The sequence below is a fragment of the Rhinopithecus bieti genome, unplaced genomic scaffold (genome assembly GCF_001698545.2).
Source record: "Rhinopithecus bieti isolate Rb0 unplaced genomic scaffold, ASM169854v2 scaffold_947, whole genome shotgun sequence".
Taxonomy (NCBI): Eukaryota; Metazoa; Chordata; class Mammalia; order Primates; family Cercopithecidae; genus Rhinopithecus; species Rhinopithecus bieti.
In genome coordinates, this window is record NW_016803664.1 from 3,191,557 (window position 1) to 3,213,347 (window position 21,791).

A 21,791-nucleotide genomic window follows, 5' to 3' on the forward strand; every position below is an offset into this window, starting at 1 on the left:
AACCTATGTTGTTATTTCTTTGTATGAAAATCAGTTTTAAAAAAAGAAACCACTGTTTTTAAAATTCTACTAAAAAAAAATCTTCAATTCTTTTCAATGGCTTTTTTTTTTGTAAGGGAGTTTTATGCTCTTTAAATAAAGATTACTTTTTCAGGAAAGCTTTCCCTGACCCTAACAAGACCAAATTAGGTGAGCTTATTCTGTGCTCCCACAGCAGTGAGCATTCCATCATTGCATGGCTCCTACTTATTAAAACTATTTAATTATCCATTTAAATTAAATCATAATTATCTGTTATAATTGCACAGCATAGTGTAGTGGATAAATGTGAAATTTTTGGAGCCAGACTGGAAGGTAATTCCATCTTTGGTACATACAAGCTGTGTGGCATGGGGCATATTAAATTTTCTTAGCTCAGTTTCCTTATCTGTAAAAATGCAGATGATGGCAATAATAATACCTTTGCTTCACAAGTTGTTACAAAAGGACTAAATGAGTTAATATATGTGGCACTTGGAAAAGTTCCTGGCACATAATAAGCACATAATAAATGCTAGCCATTATTATTATTATCATCATCATCATCATCATCATCATTATCCGAGTTAGAGACTATGTCTTACAAATTCTGAGAGTACAGGGACCCTATGTTTTTTTCTTTTTCCCGCAACAATGACATCCTCAGAATGATGCCTGCCACACACATAGCAGATGCTGAATAAATGACAATGACAAAGGGATGGGAGGAGGTTTTAGCTGCTAAATCTTTAAAATGCTGCTGAGTTTTCGATACTATAAATGTCCAATCAGTTTCTCCATAGACCTCATGGTAACTATCAGAAAGAAAGGTGGTAAGAAACCAGCTTATCTAACCGGATTGAACAAGTACCCACAGGTTTCTGATATTCAAGGAGCTATAAGATTTCCCATGAATTACTGAAATCTTATAGACTCTAAGTGGACAAAAGCCAGCAGAATGAGCCAAAACCCATAAGCCAACAGAAAGCTCTGGACGAGGCCTGGAAATAAATGAGTGTTTATGCTTCAAAGTGAAATACTAATAAAATGGAAAGTTAAAAAAGTAAGAATAAATGCAGTTTCAAAGAGAGAAAAGTGCTCTTATTGTACTTCTTTACTTACCCCTATGATAAATTGCCAACATTAATGTCTAGATAAATAATGTTATACTTTGTAAAACAAATCCTTGAATGTGACTGTCTCTCTCAGTTAAACACAACTATGAAAAACTCAAGTGGGTTGACTTAATCACAACAGTCTGTTACCTGAGACTGGGAATTATGTCTGTAGTTATCACTCACTAGACTCTCACAATGGAGAAGCACACTAATGGGCATGCAGGAGGTGACTAATAAAATCTGTTAATGTAATGAATGAATGAAAAATAAACACTACCCCAGTTAATGAATCAGGTCTACATCTGAAAAAGCTACTTAATAGTATTTTAAGATTCTGATATCCTTTAACAGGTCAATACTAATATATAATAAAATTTCTTAACAGGGAGATGGATTCTGTCATCCAGATCCATAAATTTCTACAGGGCAAGAACTTTTTATTCCTCTTCATAATCCCAAAAGAGACTAGCACAGAATTTTGTGTGTAATTAAGTGCTTAAATTTTTGTTGAGAGGATGAATAATCTCTTCAGGTAACATTTTATGCATGAATGCTAAGTAGTTTTATAGAATTACTCTAATCCAAGGAAGAGTGAGCCTTGAATTGGCCTAGGTAGGAGGAAGAGAAGAATCAAAAACTTTTAGAAATAGAAAGACTATTCAGAAAATATGATGGATACATGAGATGCTGCTTAGCACAAGGGCCAGTATTTTTACAAAATTACCTGTCCTTAAAAACTGTACTATATAGTGTGACATATCTAAACATTTTTTGGAAACAGTTGATTCTAATGTACTGACTTTACACCTGTAAAAGGTTTACTGAAAGATTACATTCACATTAATATACAATTGTATAATAATTTATAATATACAATATACAATTTTCTCCCTTTGCCTTCTATACATTCTTTATTTCCAAGAAGTATTCTTCTGTGAAATACTAGATAGTATTTTTTAAAAGCTAGTCTTTCGCAGATAGTCTGAGAAGCACTAATGTACATCCTCAGTATTAAAAATGTGGTCCTTAAAACTGACTTATCGGCAAATTCTGGGAGTGTGTTGAAATGCAGAAGCTCTGGCAGAATCCTAGGCCTATTGAATCCAGAATCTGCATCTTAACAAGATTTACAGGAGATTTATAAACAAAATGAAGTTTGGCAAGAACTGGTTTATATTATCCTGTAAGTCACAGGGCCTGGTATGCTGTAAAACAGTATTTGCCCTATTATTTCTTTTTCTAGTACCACTAGCACTACATCAAATCCTAAAGAGCTCACATTGCAAAACCACAATTCCACTGTCGTGTTCATAAATCTGCCTATCACATACTATATACAACCAGTAAAATTAAGAGTTAAAATATTACTGTTCCCGTCCAAAGAAAATCTCACCTTTTACATAATTTAAAGCTTTTATCTTCTACTACTTTAAATCAACGGTATTATCACTGAGCATGTAACTGCTCAGTAAATATTTTTATTATTTCCTGATATTTGTAAAATCAGTTAAAATAAATCAAACATAAGGTACAATATAATTTTATTAAAACCCATGCTTAAGAAGCAACAACTAATTGCAAGAAGAGAGAACATCAGCCAATGAGCAAAACCATGTTCTTACATTCAGAAGATAATATATTTTAAAGTAACTTTAAAATACGAGTCCCATATGTTAAATGTTTATTTTATAACAACAGGCTGGAAAAATAGTAGCAAAAAAATATATAATAATGCTTAACTTCTATAAAAATTTATAGAGCTGGTGTGGTTGCTCACACCTGTAATCCCAATACTTTGGGAAGCCAAGGTGGGAGGATCACTTCAGCCCAGGTGTTCGAGACCAGCTTGGGCAACACAGCGAGACTCTGGTGCTACAAAATACATGAAAATTAGCCAGATATGGTAGAATACACCTATAGTCCCAGCTACTTGGAAAGCTGTGGTAGAAGAATCCCTTGAGCCCAGGAGTTGGGAGGCTGCAGTGAGCCAATATCACGTAACTGCATTCCAGCCTGGGCAACAGAGCCAGAGCTCTTCTCAAAAAATTTTTAAAAATTAAAAACAAATAAATAAAGTTTACAGAAAGACTAGAAAATTAATTATAAAAGTATTAATTTTTTTCATTTAATTTGCCTATATTTTCCAAAAATTCCTAAAACAATCATTTATTTTTCTAAAAGATACATTATTTCTCAGTTTTTCCTTTAACATGATTAAAATAACATATACCCATTGTAGAAAACAGAGAATGTACAGAAATAGCATCAACTAAGCAGGAAAAAAATCTCTTTTATCTCCACTGAAATGCAAACGTCAACAAAGTATGACACATTTTCTTTCAATTTTTAAATGTTTCTAAACTAGTCCAGACATATTAAAATGTACATAACAAAAAGCCACGTGCCCACAACTCAACAAATAGAACATTACCAGTATAGTTTAAACCCCATGTACTTATAATTCCCATTAGAAGCAAACACTATCCTAAATTTTTTATCATTTTCACACATTACTTAATATTTTCATTACATATATTACCTAAATGGTATATAGCATCATTTTGTATGTTTCTACATAGTATCTTTTTTTCTTTATTCAGTTAACATTCAATATATAAGACTGATGTATGCTGACAATGTGTAGCACTGGCATATACATGTCACTCCTATATAATATTCTACTTATAAACATACCACAATTTATCCAGTTCCCTATTGACATTCAGCTTGCCTCCAATTTCTCCCTATTACATATAAGGTTATTATAAACATTTTAGGAATATGTCTCCTTGTACAAATTTATATGAAAGTTTCTCTTGGGATCAATTATCTAAATGTGAAATTACTGGTTCGCAGGGTATGCTCGTGTTTAAATTTACCAGATACTGCCAAACTGTTCTCTAAAATAGAAATATATTATCGTTTGGGGGAAAGTCTCATATCTCTTGCTGCATCACGAAAGCCCCGAACTTATGAAAGGTGGCTTTCAAAATCCCCTTGTAAGTTGTATGTAATTTGTGACACACTTCCCAAATGATAAAAAGCAAAGCAATCATGATTACATTTCCTTATCAGTTCACTTAACCCTTAGTGTAGCTACATTCTTATCTGAAATAGTTTCGCCTGGCTCCAAAGGCAGTCCTTTTCCATAAAAAATGTTCAAGACACATTTGTTAAATGAGTTAATCTTTGCTAGCCTCCTCAGTTCATCTTAAGTTTCTATAAATAAAGTTGCATACATTACTCCAGGCACCAATAGATTAAAATCTGCAAGAAATATCATATATTTTTAGTTTGTCACTGGTATTCTATCTTGATAGCCAGTGTTGTGTGGATTGTTAAGAGTCATGGCAACAAGGTTGGCTGCTCCTGATTTTTAGATTCTGACCCATGGCCATAATAATACATAGTTCATGATTAAAATAGTACTGCATATTTTGGTAGGAACCATTAAGACAGTACTTTTGAATTCTGTTACTAGCCAGGGAAGTTGACCATGAGCCATTTATTTATTTATACTGCCTCTTCCTACCCCATGACTAAAGCAATCATCTTTTAGAGTAAGTTCCAATTCAAAGTAAAATAGGGAAACAATGTTTCTTTAATAACTGGCTCACATATGCGCTAAATCCCTGGCCTAGATTCATTTCCTTGAAGGTGAAAGTAGATAAGCCACAGCTGATAGATCAGTGGTTCCTTCCAGGAATATATTACCAAATCTTCACTCATCCTCCCTAATTTGAGGTTTTGTGTAACAGTATTAACCATAATAGCATGGGCCGGGTGCAGCGGCTTTTGCCTACAATCTCAGCACTTTGGGGGCTGAGGCTGGTGGATCACTTGAGGTCAGGAATTCGAGACCAGCCTGGACAACATAGTGAAACCTTGTCTCTACTAAAAATACAGAAAACAAACAAACAAAACATTAGCTGGGTGTAGCGGCATGTGCCTATAGTCCTAGGTACTTGGGAGGCTCAGGTAGGAGGATCACTTGAACCCAGGAAGTGGAGACTGCAGTGAGCTGAGATTGTGCCACTGCACGCCAGTGTGGGTGACAGAGTGAGGCTACATCTAAAAAATAATAACTATTATAATAAAAATAATAATAGCATGAGCATACATTTGGCGATACCATTTGCCAGAACTTAGGCTAAAGGCTTTATTCATTTAATCTTTACAACACTATGAACTAGTCACTATTATTCCCATTCCACCGATGAGGCAAGAGGCACAGAAAATTTACACAGTTCACCCAAAGTCTAACAGTAAACAGCAGGACGCGGATTTGAATCCAGGCTGTCTGTCCAGAGCCCACCATGCAATGTTGCCTTTCTAGTAATAACTGCTCCTCCCTACAACTATTGTGAATTGAACAGCTCAATGATAGGCTGAAGCCATACAAAATGAATAAATCTGTTCAAACAGTAATTCATAAGTGATAAAGGAATGAAAGTAGGAAAATGCAACAACAAAACAAACAAAAACAAAAAAAAAATTTTTAACTACCCAGTTTGGCAAATGGTGCTCACAATAGTGGAGACAGTCATAAAAGCTTTAGTGAACTGTTTGGACTGGGGGACTCTGATGAAGCCACAAACAAAATGGGAAATGGAAAAACCTCTGCTGCTAAGTGGACATCTACTGCAGACATTTTTATCTATCGCAGAACTTTTCTCTTGCCCAAGGTGGGAATAGGTACAGTAGTCTTCTGGGATGCTAAGATAACTACCATGGAAAATGCAAACAGAGGCATCAAAAAACCTAGAGGCAAATTTCCACAGTGTCAGAGCCAGTAGTCGAGTACCCTTATGTTAGATAAAGTTTATGATAATGATTTGGCAATTATAGTTAAGAATTAATATTCATTAATAATTAAATGGNAATTTTTTTCATTTAATTTGCCTATATTTTCCAAAATTCCTAAAACAATCATTTATTTTCTAAAAGATACATTATTTCTCAGTTTTCCTTTAACATGATTAAAATAACATATACCCATTGTAGAAAACAGAGAATGTACAGAAATAGCATCAACTAAGCAGGAAAAAAATCTCTTTTATCTCCACTGAAATGCAAACGTCAACAAAGTATGACACATTTTCTTTCAATTTTAAATGTTTCTAAACTAGTCCAGACATATTAAAATGTACATAACAAAAGCCACGTGCCCACAACTCAACAAATAGAACATTACCAGTATAGTTTAAACCCCATGTACTTATAATTCCCATTAGAAGCAAACACTATCCTAAATTTTTTATCATTTTCACACATTACTTAATATTTTCATTACATATATTACCTAAATGGTATATAGCATCATTTTGTATGTTTCTACATAGTATCTTTTTTTCTTTATTCAGTTAACATTCAATATATAAGACTGATGTATGCTGACAATGTGTAGCACTGGCATATACATGTCACTCCTATATAATATTCTACTTATAAACATACCACAATTTATCCAGTTCCCTATTGACATTCAGCTTGCCTCCAATTTCTCCCTATTACATATAAGGTTATTATAAACATTTTAGGAATATGTCTCCTTGTACAAATTTATATGAAAGTTTCTCTTGGGATCAATTATCTAAATGTGAAATTACTGGTTCGCAGGGTATGCTCGTGTTTAAATTTACCAGATACTGCCAAACTGTTCTCTAAAATAGAAATATATTATCGTTTGGGGAAAGTCTCATATCTCTTGCTGCATCACGAAAGCCCCGAACTTATGAAAGGTGGCTTTCAAAATCCCCTTGTAAGTTGTATGTAATTTGTGACACACTTCCCAAATGATAAAAGCAAAGCAATCATGATTACATTTCCTTATCAGTTCACTTAACCCTTAGTGTAGCTACATTCTTATCTGAAATAGTTTCGCCTGGCTCCAAAGGCAGTCCTTTTCCATAAAAAATGTTCAAGACACATTTGTTAAATGAGTTAATCTTTGCTAGCCTCCTCAGTTCATCTTAAGTTTCTATAAATAAAGTTGCATACATTACTCCAGGCACCAATAGATTAAAATCTGCAAGAAATATCATATATTTTAGTTTGTCACTGGTATTCTATCTTGATAGCCAGTGTTGTGTGGATTGTTAAGAGTCATGGCAACAAGGTTGGCTGCTCCTGATTTTAGATTCTGACCCATGGCCATAATAATACATAGTTCATGATTAAAATAGTACTGCATATTTTGGTAGGAACCATTAAGACAGTACTTTTGAATTCTGTTACTAGCCAGGGAAGTTGACCATGAGCCATTTATTTATTTATACTGCCTCTTCCTACCCCATGACTAAAGCAATCATCTTTTAGAGTAAGTTCCAATTCAAAGTAAAATAGGGAAACAATGTTTCTTTAATAACTGGCTCACATATGCGCTAAATCCCTGGCCTAGATTCATTTCCTTGAAGGTGAAAGTAGATAAGCCACAGCTGATAGATCAGTGGTTCCTTCCAGGAATATATTACCAAATCTTCACTCATCCTCCCTAATTTGAGGTTTTGTGTAACAGTATTAACCATAATAGCATGGGCCGGGTGCAGCGGCTTTTGCCTACAATCTCAGCACTTTGGGGCTGAGGCTGGTGGATCACTTGAGGTCAGGAATTCGAGACCAGCCTGGACAACATAGTGAAACCTTGTCTCTACTAAAATACAGAAAACAAACAAACAAAACATTAGCTGGGTGTAGCGGCATGTGCCTATAGTCCTAGGTACTTGGGAGGCTCAGGTAGGAGGATCACTTGAACCCAGGAAGTGGAGACTGCAGTGAGCTGAGATTGTGCCACTGCACGCCAGTGTGGGTGACAGAGTGAGGCTACATCTAAAAAATAATAACTATTATAATAAAATAATAATAGCATGAGCATACATTTGGCGATACCATTTGCCAGAACTTAGGCTAAAGGCTTTATTCATTTAATCTTTACAACACTATGAACTAGTCACTATTATTCCCATTCCACCGATGAGGCAAGAGGCACAGAAAATTTACACAGTTCACCCAAAGTCTAACAGTAAACAGCAGGACGCGGATTTGAATCCAGGCTGTCTGTCCAGAGCCCACCATGCAATGTTGCCTTTCTAGTAATAACTGCTCCTCCCTACAACTATTGTGAATTGAACAGCTCAATGATAGGCTGAAGCCATACAAAATGAATAAATCTGTTCAAACAGTAATTCATAAGTGATAAAGGAATGAAAGTAGGAAAATGCAACAACAAAACAAACAAAACAAAAAAAAAATTTTAACTACCCAGTTTGGCAAATGGTGCTCACAATAGTGGAGACAGTCATAAAAGCTTTAGTGAACTGTTTGGACTGGGGACTCTGATGAAGCCACAAACAAAATGGGAAATGGAAAACCTCTGCTGCTAAGTGGACATCTACTGCAGACATTTTATCTATCGCAGAACTTTTCTCTTGCCCAAGGTGGGAATAGGTACAGTAGTCTTCTGGGATGCTAAGATAACTACCATGGAAAATGCAAACAGAGGCATCAAAAAACCTAGAGGCAAATTTCCACAGTGTCAGAGCCAGTAGTCGAGTACCCTTATGTTAGATAAAGTTTATGATAATGATTTGGCAATTATAGTTAAGAATTAATATTCATTAATAATTAAATGGGAAAGGCTATGTAACTCCATTCTAATAAAAGGCATCCGAATGGCCTAGCTGTAATGCACTGACAACTGCAGAAAAGGAAATTATTCACACAGATATCAAAATCTTTAGGGTCAGGGCCCTAAATCCAACATCAATTGAATGCTCAACAAGCGAAACAGCATGATAGGGGGCACTAGTCTTCCTTAGAGACTCTGTGATTTGTTGCAGCACTGAAGCTTCCTAGAAATAGCAACTGAATGCAAAAAGGCTTGTTAAAGAGACAGACCTATTATCCCCTTCCCCAATTCCTAGACCTCTGAAATCAACAGTGATTATCTGGCTAAAGGACACAGGTGTCATGTGAATATTCCAAAAAAGAACGGGCAACGAAAGAAGTCTTCATGTCTATTTAACACCAAAAGCAGACAGTACCCCTGCTTTCAGATGTACAGTATACAATTTCTCTTGCAAAGTGTTCAGCAGTTGAAATGCTGGAACTCCCTTTGAAAAACAGAAAGGTTTCACTATCAAGTTATGAGAGGTAGGTGTAACTGTGAGTATATTACATATATAAAACCTAACTTTTAGAGATAATCTTTAAATGATAAATTAGCTTCTTAAAACTAAAATATAATCCTGTCAGTAGAGACTTGTATTTTCAATGAGCAGCTTAGTGAAGTAACTCAACAGGTTTTCTTGGATGTGGAATAATTCCTCATTTTAACTTCTGTAATTTTCAATTTGAAAGAGCATCTAAATTATTTTCAAGAAAGTTGCTGTTTTAATTTGAGAAAGCATTTTAAAATGATCTTTAAGTCTCCTTAAATATCCCAAAATCACAGCTTCAGAATCTGTGAGTCTTCCTATTAGTATGTTAATACTTTATAGATTTATTTAAAGAAAATACCTCTTCAGGTTAGCCCTTATAGATACAAAGAATAAAGGAATTAAATTCTAAATACACTGCCCTCCCATTTCCATAGCACTTTTGGAACTAAAGAACATTTAACTTATTTCTGCATGGTTGTCAGTCTCCTTTCACTGAAAAAATCAGTAAATAAAGGCATTTCCTTCTATAATCACATTGGAGAACAGGGCTGAGGAACAACCGCCAGGGACTACTCATTTCCCAGTTTGAGAAACATCTACTAGAATTGAACAAAATCACACAGCGGAGGGATTTTGTGGTTACTTGTGTGACCAGATATACTGACTTGTATCTTACGTCAATTGATCTACTCAAACTATGTGAATTCATAAAAAATGAAAGCAGAAAAAGAACGACTGTTCCACTCCATCCCTACTCTACCAAAAAGCATTGATTTGTATCTTGGAGTAAGCATGAGATGTGGAAGTGCCAGTAATTTACATGGATTTTTTTAACGCTTCTCAGTGGAAGCATCTCCTTCCATGGCCATGATTCTAGTGTGAAAAGTAATATTCTTCATATAACATGGTATGAAAATACAAGTCAGCATCCTCACCTAGTACACAATCAAAGAAATAACTATCTGACCCATTACCAGAGAAAAACTCTCTTCTGATGTGTGTATGTAAACTGTGAAGCAAGTTTAAGTGGCATTACTTTATTGGAATAGTTTCAGCTAATACATGTAATTAAAAGTAAAAAGCAGTTATTTCCTAAAAAGTAAAATTACACTTGAATTCAGACATTTAGTCCAAATTGATATTGCTTTACTATATTTGCACCCAATGTAAACTTTTCACATACTTACAAAAATGTGAGTTAATTACATTTGCACAAAATACAAAATTTTCAGATACTTACAAACATAGAAGACCAGCATTCCTTTCATAACAACAGGTCACAGTATTACCTTTCTTTCTTATACCCTTCCTAAGAAAATTAAAGCTAATTGTGACACAAACTGAATTATCTATGTGATCAAATATGAAGGTTTTCATCAGCAGCAATAACTGAAATGAATTTCCTGTCTGCTTTGAGTTCTAATATTTTTAATGCATACTATCAATCTCTATCCTAAATGCCAGGTGTGTTTTTTGATACTTCATCTTCTCGTCTTACCTTCTCTCGATTTTTAGCCCCCATTTTCTCCTTCATTACTCACCTTATTTTTTTACCTATCTTTTCATATTATGTCAATCTAGTTATTAATGAAATTAAAGAAATTAAAATATGTATATGGAAGAGTGACAATACCTATGTATATATGTGTAGTATTGCCTATAATATATTAGACATTGTGCCAGATGATAGGATGCAAAAATAAATAAAAGTCTTTGCCTTCAAGGAGCTTACAGTCACAAGAAAAGAGAGACATTATCTGAAAATATTTTAATAAACTGAGTAACCTTTTCATGAGGTCTGGGCCTGACATGCATGTACCACATTACAGCTTCCAAGGTTTGATTACTACAATTGGACCCCCTAGTAGTCTAGGGGGCAGGATGATAATAAACAGTAAAAATTTAAATGAAGTACAAACCAGTCTGCCAAATTACAAGTTAAACTTGCTGGGTTTTGTATGAATAGTTTAGAAGATGCTAATACACCAGCACAGCTTCAAATGGGAGCACCAAAAGCAGAACAAATACTGTTAGGCAGGCAGAAGACACATTAAGATTTGCTAAAGAATACCCTAAAGCAAAATGAAACATATTGATAACTGGAAAATAAAGTGTCAATCACGACTAAGTTTTATTGAGTACATACTACGTGCCAGCACTGTTAACAATATCCATGCCATTCTGTCAGTGAATTTAACCCATATAACCTATATATTGAATAATACTATATTTCCCCCATCTGATAGATGAGACATATATGTGTTATTTGAGTTTGTGGTATCTAGTTAACAATAGGTAACTAAAACAAAAATTAAAAAGAAGAAAATATTATTAACAATCTTGTCAATAAATTTGAAGAAGTAATACTTCTCAACTAATTCTTTCAGGCCAGGATTAGCATGATAACAAATTCTTACAAAGAAAGTACACACACAAGTTTTTTTTTTTAAAAAAACTACAGATCCGCCAGGCATGGTAGTTCATGTCTGCGATCCCAGCACTTTGGGAGGCCAAGGTGGGCAGATCACTTCAGGTCAGGAGTTGGAGCCCAGCCTGGCCAACATAGTGAAACCCTGTCTCTACTAAAAAAATATACAAATTAGGCAGACGTAGTGGCGGGTGCCTGTAATCCCAGCTCCTCAGGAGGCTGAGGCAGGAGAATCACTTGAACCTGGGAGGCGGAGGTTGCAGTGAGCTGAGATCGCGCCCCTGCTTTCCAGCCTGGGTGACAGAGCAGGACTCCGTCTCAAAAAAAAAAGAAAAAACAAACAAAACTACAGATCAATATTACCTGAATGTAAAAATTCTTAATATTTTAGCAAATTAAATCAAACAATTTTAAAATGGCAATACATAATAACCCAGTACTAGATAGCCCAGGAATGCAGCGTTGCTTTAATATTTTTAAAATATTAATCAATATAACTTCTGCAGTGACACACTAAAAGGAAAAATCATCTGACCATTTCAACAGATGCAGAAAAAAATATTTTATAAAATTCAACATCAGTTTTTCTTAAATACTCTCAACAAATTACATTTACAAAGGAACTTCCTCGATCTAATAAATCACATCAATAAAATCTATAGCAATTATCATGCTTAATGGCAAAACACTGTTTATCCCTAACATTAGGAACAAAGTCCACTCTTAACCACATCTATTCAACATCATACTTGAAGTTATAGCCAATTCCATAAGAAAAAAAAAATCTGGATTAGAAAGGAAAAAGTTAAATTCTCATAACTGACAGACAACACATTGTTCAAACAAAATTCTCCAGAATGTCCAAAAAAGCTACCATAACTAGTGAGTTTAGCAAGGTTTCAGGACGCATCATCAATATACAAAAATCATTGTCTTATATATTAGATATGAGCCAAAAAATGCAATTAAAAATACTTAGATCAAAATTATGAAACATTTAGTTAACAGATTAAACAGAAGATGTGCAAGACTTGTTCACTAAAACTATCTAAAATACTAACAGAGATCATGTCACTGCACTCCAGCCTGGGCGCCAGAGCAAAGCTTTGCCAAAAAAAAAAATAAAAAAAAAAAAAAAAAAAAAAAAAAAGTGTATATATGATATATATACTACTATATAAGTAGGTAATATATCATGCGGATTTAAATATGGAGATACATCATATGCATGAATTGAAAGCCTCCACACTGTTAAGATCCCCTCCAACTGATCTACAGACTCAATGTAATCCTAATCAAAATCCTACACAGCTTAGTAGGAACTGACATACTGGTTTTAAAATCTTCAATGTATACGCAAACAACATAGAAGAGTTCAAACAATTCTGAAACAGAATAACAAGGTGGAAGACTTATACTACCTGATATCAAGATTTATTTTAAAGGTATAGAAATCAAGACAGTTACGGCATTGGTGTGAAGATAAATCAATAAAACAGAATACAGAGCCCAGATATTGATCCTCACATATATGGTCAACAGATTTTTAACAGAGATAACAAGTTAACTCAATGGGAGGGAAGAAAAATCTTTTCAACAAATGGTAGTAGCAAACTGGACAGCCTTACGAAAAAAAAATTAACGTTGACCCTGACTTGACATTTTTTTTTTTTTTTTTGAGACGGAGTCTCGCTCTGTGGCCCAGGCTGGAGTGCAGTGGCCGGATCTCAGCTCACTGCAAGCTCCGCCTCCCGGGTTTATGCCATTCTCCTGCCTCAGCCTCCCGAGTAGCCGGGACTACAGGCGCCGGCCACCTCGCCCGGCTAGTTTTTTGTGTTTTTTTAGTAGAGATGGGGTTTCACCGTGTTAGCCAGGATGGTCTCAATCTCCTGACCTTGTGATCCACCCGTCTCGGCCTCCCAAAGTGCTGGGATTACAGGCTTGAGCCACCGCGCCCGGCCGACTTGACATCTTATACAGAAACAAACTCAAAAGGATCATAGATCTAAGTTAAGAGCTAAACGTTTACATTGCCTAACTTACTATTTCTTGAGACTGCTACTAGCAGTCAAACTACATTTCTTAAGTAATATCGAGGGCATTCTATGATGGAAAAAAATGTAGGAAGAAGTTTATTCTTTTCCTTTCGTAAAGATTTATCATTTACTACCACCTATTAAAAACTAAGAAATCTAATACCACAAAAAGCCCATTTAACTAATACATAAATGTTTTAGACTACAAAGCTCTGTATTTGCACACTGCTTGTTAATATCCCATTAAGGACAGTTTGAGAAACTATGATCTTATTCAAAATTTTGTTTTACACATTAGAAATCTGATGCCCATCCGAACACAGTGGCTCATGCCTATAATCTCAGCACTTCGGGAGGCCAAGGCAGGAGGATCACTTGAGCTCAGGAGTTTGATAACAGCATGGGCAACATAAGTGAGACCCTGTCTCTACAAAAAATTAGCCAGACATGGTGGCACAGGCCTGTAGTCCCAGCTACTTGGGAGGCTGAGGCAGAGGATCACTTGAGCCCAGGGAGTCAAGGCTGCAATAGGCCATGATCGTGTCACTGTACTCTCTAGCCTGGGCAAAAGAGCAAGACCCTGTCTCAAATTTAAAAAAAGAAAAAAAGAAAAAAAAAAAAAAAAGAAAGGAAGAAACCTCATGTCATGTCCAGAAAAGTGACCCATTTGACCAGGTTCATTTTCTAATGAGAGAACTCAGGCTTAAATTCTCTGTTCCTTGTGTTACAAAACAGATTATCATTTTCACTTTGTATACAATATGCCCTGGAGATTTCATAAGCAAATATTCCTTCTATTTCTGGACTTTTACTCTCCCCTAGGCCACCCTTATCATAGCTTTTATCATTCTACTGTACAATAATCTCTGTTTTTCCCATAAGAATGAGGACTCCCTTTATGAAATATAAACTGATGGTTTTTGTTTTGCACAACTAATTTCAGTGACAAGAAAATAGTGAAATCTCAGTAAAAGCTTCATGAATGAAAGGAGTTGGAAAAACAGGATTTCCATGTTAACAACATAAATATGTCCATACAGAATTCCAAGAGACTACAAAACTCAAAGTAGGGAAGAAAGATACTGAGGAAAAATGATATAAGGAAGTAAGGCAAAATTAGTGGAAAATCAAGAGTAATATGGAGACAGCAAAAACTCAGAAAAGTCAACTCAATAAGATGCAACAGTATTACCAACATGGAGAAGATATTTGGTTCAGGACAGCTGGCACTTAATTGCTTAATCACAAAATAATTTCCAGACCTAAACACCAGAATATACTCTGCTCCATGCACAAAGCAACAAACTGATTATGATGTAAAATGACATTTAAGTAATTATTTCATTTTATAAGAAGAAGGTTAAAGCATCAGTTCAATATGTTGAAGGGAAACATTTCAAGCTTGTTCTCAGAATAAGAGTGTTTATGACAACAAAAATACATGACACAAAAATCTAACAATTATTGATGACACCAATCCTTTGGCCTACATAAGCTAATTTAGGTCTCTTAAATGCCTTAGAGATGCATATCCCTTTAAACAGATTTGAGGAACTGAAACCTCTTCCTTTCCTAGACTGTATTAATCTGCAATCTGTTATAAGAATACAGATTTGCATAAATTTACATTCATAAGAATGTGGTTGCCCTATTTCTTTTCCCCAATAATCTCCAAATCCCAAGATCTGCAATACAGAACTTTCCAAAAGTTCAAGTGTGGTGCCACACCTCTGTAATCCCAACTATTCAGGAGGCTAAGGTGGGAGAGGCACTTGAGCCTGGAAGGTCAAAGCTGCAGTAAGACATGACTGTGCCATTGCATTTCCAGCCTGGGCAACAGAGCAAGACCCTGTCTCAAACAAACAAACAAACAAACAAACTTCTTGTTGGGCATTTAAAAACTCCAATAGTTCATCATCTTTTCAGGACCTACTCCAGGAATTCAAAACAGCTGCCTCTCCAATGACCATCCAAGATTTGAAAAATTCCTAACATCTTTTTTATTTTTTAAATCAAAATGGGCATGAAATTTCTCATGGGAGTGTAAAAAGAAGTACAATGTACAGATTTCTCTATGAGCTAAATACTGTATAAAACTTCCTCTATTAATTCTTGCACACTTCCTATGAGAAAAAATCTCTTTGGAGATGAGAAATCTGAGGCTCAGAAATTAACTCTCTTGTCCAAGGTAAAACAGAGTGGTAAAAACTAGAAGCAAACCTGTCTGATTCATCCTATAGCTCATTTTTTTAATGTATAAAATGTAAATACTGTTTTTATAAGAAGTTGGCAGTACCGTTATCTTTAAACTTCTAGAGACTCTGTCCTTAAAGTCCTGCACAAGTAGAAATAACTGTTCTGGGGGTCTCTTTTATAATTTGGCAAATGTAACATAGTAAAAAGGGACAGTAATTTAGAGACAGCCTGGATAAAGTCCTAAGCATTTAATATCTGGTAAGTTATCTACCTTTTCTAACCTTCAATTCTGTCACCTCTAAAATGGAGAGGATTTTAAAAATGGCTTCTTGGTGAGCTGATGTGAAGATCAAAGCAGGTAACATGTGAAACTGTGTAAACTAAATTGTGACAAGTGCTGGTTACGATTTGTTATTAATTTAAAAACCCAAGTGGGTTAAAAAAAAAGTGTTCAGCCAGAATTTACCCTACTTTTTATTCCCACGAATAAGCAATCTCTAAACTTAGGGAAAAAATATTAAACAGGCTGTCAAGAAAGACCTCAACAATTACAAAAAGGGACATAAAGATTCAAAGATTAATATGTTTTGATTTTTACCTGTTAACTTTAAAATCTGAACAATTAGTTAGAAGATTAAAAAAGAAAACTACAAAGATTAGATTAGTCCTGATCAAGATGTTATTTCACGGGCCTACAAAGTTAATTACAGTAAGGTGAGAAATTGACATGAAGGTTATTTCCAAAAAGATCTACAGGAAAGCCTCTCAGTAAGTGTTGTCCCCAGGAAGAAAGGCTAGTCTGAAAAAAAACATGAAGCTTTAATTGTCTTAAAATGGAAAGATGGGCAATCTGATCAGTAGGTGCTTTCTTTCACTTTAAGTATCTGCTGGCAAGAGACTTAAAGGTGCTTACATCATCACAACCCAATTTTTTCTTATCCAAAAACGTTAATGTTATAATTTATAGGCAGGGGCTGTTTCAAACAGAACTAAGAGTAAAAACATTTTACTTCTATGGTTTTATTTAAATCTAACTTTAAAACACACCCTTTTTCTTGCTCAAAGTTTTCTTCACATTCGGAGCATTCAGAAGGAGCAGTTATATAACAAAACAGAGATTAATGGGAACATAGATGCAATATATAGAAAACACTTACTTTAATTCTCTGACCCTTCTGTCTTGCTTTGCTATTTAACTGCTTCATCTCGTGTATTGTACCTGAGATCAAGAGGCATAAAATACTATTTCAAAATTTGTGTGTCCTTTCTAATTACTGTATTTGATCTCCTAGTAGCTATAAAATGTACACTTTTTTCCCTTCAAAAATAAAAACAATAGCAAACACACAATTTTGAGAAAATATCTACACTAGAGAAGAAAAACTAACACTAACCTTTTACCCATCAATGCTGACAAAAGGGACAACTGAGTAAAAGCTATTTTATATTTCTTTATTCACACAACTCGATTTTCCCATGTATTAATATAAGGAAAACTATTTATCAAAATCAAGCAATCTGGTTTAATACAATCATAGCTAACTTGACAAAGCCTAAATAAAAAACACATGAAGTTTAATTCAGGCGTTATCATTCTGTGGGTGAAGTGAGTCTACATGATTTTTTATCTTTCCCAGTCACCTAGTTGTACCGGTTTTGTGTTTTCCCCTTTCTGAAGTTTCTTATATAACTTTGCAATCTGGCTCCTATCCTCCGAATCCAAGTCTTATTTCATTATGAGTGGGTCTACGTACCATCTTTTCAGATCATCCTATTTTTTGCCACTCTTTCACTTTGGATCCATTCTTCATACCACAGTAAGTTAATATTTATAAAAATTTTGTGTATAAAATCCATTTTTAATTGGCTCCCAAAGAATAGATAACTTTTTTCTTACAGAAATGTTATCCAGCCTCATCTCATACTATTTTCCCACAAAGTAAGCTGATTTATTATCTACCGAATTTTGTAATGAGACCACCATACTGTCTCCATCATTCCACATTTCCAGACTTTCTTCCAGCCCTATTCAAATGCTATCTATCCTCTAAGAGTCTACTCAAACATTTCCTCCTCTATTAAGTCTTTCTTGACCATCCAAAGTAATCTCTCTCTCCTCTGGAATCTCATAGTAGCTAATAAAATTATTTTGCTAATTAACTATTTGCTGTCTAATTACAGCGTCTCCACTTCTGTCTTAAAAGAGTTAAAAAGTTTTCTGGTTTTTTTTTTTTTTTTTTTTTTTTTGAGATCAGGTTTCACTCTGCCACCAGGGCTACAGTGTAGTGGTGCAATCTCGGCTCACTGCAACCTCTGCCTCCCCAGCTCTAGAGATTCTCCTGCTTCAACCTCCTGAGTAACTGGGACTACAGCCAACACCACAACTGGCTAAATTTTTTCTTTTTTTTCTTTTTTTTTTTTTAAGAGATGGGGTTTCGCCATGTTGCAGAGGCTGGTGTTGAACTCCTGGATTCAAGCGATCCACCTGCCTCAGCTTCCCAAATTGCTGGGATTACAGCTGTGAACCAGCAACTTTTTTTTTTCTTCACTACAGCCTCGACCCCTGGGTTGAAGCAATCCTCTCACTTCAGCCTCATGAGTAGTTGGGACCACAGCTGCACACTACCAGGCCTGGCATTTTTTTTTTCTCTATTTTTTGTAGAGAGGGGGCTCTCATTTTGTTGCCCAGGCCGGTCTCAAACTCTTGGGCTCAAGCAATCCTCCCATTTTAGCCTCCCAATGTGCTGGGTTTACAGGCGTGAGCCACCACGCCCAGCCTAAAAAGTAACTCTTTAGGCAAATAGGACTTATATGTCTAAGCATATTTCCTGAACTATAAGATACACATTTATTCACCTTTAACATTTAAGAAACTGAATGCATTTACAAATCTCAGCATCTTAAAATTGGAGGATCACGGTAAGTCCAACCTCCCGAAAAGCAGGCCACCTATACTGTTCTTATGCCACTGGGCTCTGCTGGAGGAAGGAAACTACAAGTTGCCTCTGCCCACAGACACACTCTTAAGGTATCTGCTGTCAAATGGAAATGAACTACCCACCAGTTCCCTTCTACACCTCCAGCCAGTATGACCCTGCTGAGGTCAGAATGACCTCTGTTTTTTGTATAGATAGCACATTAGAAAAACCAAGGTTTGGCCGGGCGCGGTGCCTCAAGTCTGTAATCCCAGCACTTTGGGAGGCCAAGACGGGCGGATCACGAGGTCAGGAGATTGAGACCATCCTGGCTAATACGGTGAAACCCCGTCTCTACTAAAAAATACAAAAAACTAGCCGGGCGAGGTGGTGGGCGCCTGTAGTCCCAGCTACTCCGGAGGCTGAGGCAGGAGAATGGCGTAAACCCGGGAGGCGGAGCTTGCAGTGAGCTGAGATCCGGCCACTGTACTCCAGCCTGGGCGACAGAGCGAGACTCCGTCTCAAAAAAAAAAAAAAAAAAAAAGGAAAACCAAGGTTCTATTATCCTATTTCTAACTCACTACCTACAAACTATAGAGAGGTTCTTAGCCAAGCTCGTCCACATTAACGAAAAAATACTGAACTCTTGTTAAGAATGGAGAGAGCACTAAACAAAATTAAAGTTCCCTTTAGCCATATCTGGCAGGAATGGTCCAGGATTTGCAAAAGAAATGACATTAATCTCATCCAGATAATCTTATAGGCTGATTTTAGTTTCCATAAAATCTGAAAGCTTATGTTTACTTTCATTGAGTTTTCATTTAATTTTGTTTCCCTTATCCCAAGTCCCCAATCTATGGCTTTGTCTATGAACTTTAGAAGACTGGAGAAATACTTAAATAATTGTACCCACGTATTTTCATTTTCAACCTAGTTGGGTCTATGAGGTTGCTGTCTGTCTGTGTTTTTGACATCTGTTAAATGACCACTGCTGATGCTTTTTAAACGAACGGAATCCTCTTATCCCTTCATTGCTATAGGTATCAGAAGTCATAGCATATATTAAAACAAAAAGCCTCAGAACATACCTACTATTATCCCTTAATAAAAAAAAAATCTGATATCATCTTGTGCTGAATCATACACAGCAGCTAAATCAAGTATTTTAAAGCTAAATCATTATCACACACTGGTTTTCCATTTTCTACTAACAGGTATAAGCCCCAAACTTTAGTGAGGTAGTTATTATTAGTACCCATCCCCTTTAAATCAATGAAAAAAGAAAAAAAGATTAAGGTAAAAACAAATCACTTGCCCAGAGTCACAGAGTAAGGAGGTAGAAGTGCCAGAAACAGACCCCAAAACAGCTTGATTTTAATGCTCAAGCTCTTAAATTCTACGCTATTCTCCCCACAATACACTATACTTGCTAGGTAAACTGTTCTATCATATGTCCCATGTCCTCTTTTATCAGCTGCAGACCCTCTTCTCTTTGCACTTTTCTCTTCTCTCTTTTCCCATTCCTTCAGGATATGACAGAAAATGTATAGTTCTTTGAGTTGGGAAGTACTAAAGTAAAGGGGTTAAAAAGCACTAGCATAAGATTCAGAATATCTGAGTTCCATCATGCCAGAGGCTGTCATTAACTAGTCACACAGCCTAGCCAAATCTCTACATACAGCACAAATCTACACTTGGTCAAATCTCAAGCGTGTCGTTTCAGTTTCCTCATGTATGAAATAAAGAGACAGAATATATATAACCAATGCATCTTTCAATTTTGAAAATTCTATGATACTGTAAAACACAGATGGAAGAAAGAGCAAAAAGATAATGACTGTTTCATTCTGTAAGCCATAATACAGACAGAAGAGAAAACCATGGTGGATATTTAGCAATTTATATTTTTAAAAAGCACCCAAGCTCTACTCAACTTAATGTAGCTTCTTTTTTTAAAAAAAAATTACTACTATAAGATTATATATAGGCTGAAAAATGTTCATAATTAAAATGCCAACTCTTGATTACTGATGATGCCTATAAATCTAATTCCTATCAGTGGTTTCCTATCAATGAACTCAATTCTACCTTTTAAATTAAGGACTGACCAACTCCGTATCTTAGAAAAGAGAATGAATATACTCCTCTCTCTCCCTCTCCTACCCCAGGATGCAAACCTCAATGGTACTTTAATACTCCAGAGCTTGGCATAGGTTGGCTAACACAGTTAAAAAGGCAGAGAAACCAAGATGACCTGGCCTCTTGACATTTCCACAAACTCAAATAACTAGACATTCTAGAAGCAGAATTTGTACATCAAGAAATGTAACTATGAAAATGTACTTCAAATTATTATAAATAATAGTAATAGCAGTTTCCACTTATTATATCAATAAATGAAATACTGCATACCTATTATTACATTTCATCTTCACCAAAACCCTACAAAATACATGTAAAATTATCATAATTTTAGAGACCAGAAAACTAAGACACATAGAAGTAACTTTCCCATGGTCACACAGTACGTTTCCAAATCACTTATTACCATTAATACCACCACCACCTACTTCAAGCTTCATCTTAAATCAACGTTGATTCTTTCCTTCCTCAACCTCCCAGCCTAATTAATCTAGTAAATCTAATGATTGTTCCCCGATTTGATTATATTCAGCAAACATGTATAGAGCACCCATTATGTATAAGGTGTTATACTACAGAAACTGATAACTTTTATATCCAAGTTTGGCAGGAAGAGACTGTTGCTTTCCCAAGAAAGAAATGAACAGCTGAAGAAGAAGGGAAATTGATTTATGTCCTTCATACATTTAAAAGAAATAAAAGTAGTTAAATCAAGCATGACTGAGTTGGCAAATAATTCTCATTTATTACACTTAGAATACAGCATATTTGCAATGTAT

General features: G+C 35.5%; 1 protein-coding gene across 6 annotated transcripts in view; it reads right to left on the bottom strand.

The window, feature by feature from the left end:
- Positions 1-21,791, bottom strand: part of TCF12 (transcription factor 12) — a 397,916-nt gene that overhangs the window by 219,241 nt on the left and 156,884 nt on the right. For 2 of the 6 annotated variants that reach the window (XM_017896567.1, XM_017896560.1), the window contains exon 5: positions 17,113-17,174. The exons of the other annotated variants lie outside the window; for them this stretch is intronic. In XM_017896567.1, the coding sequence (XP_017752056.1) occupies positions 17,113-17,160 (48 nt within the window). In that variant the 5' untranslated portion in view covers positions 17,161-17,174. The remainder of the gene's footprint in view (positions 1-17,112; positions 17,175-21,791) is intronic. 6 annotated transcript variants of the gene reach the window in all.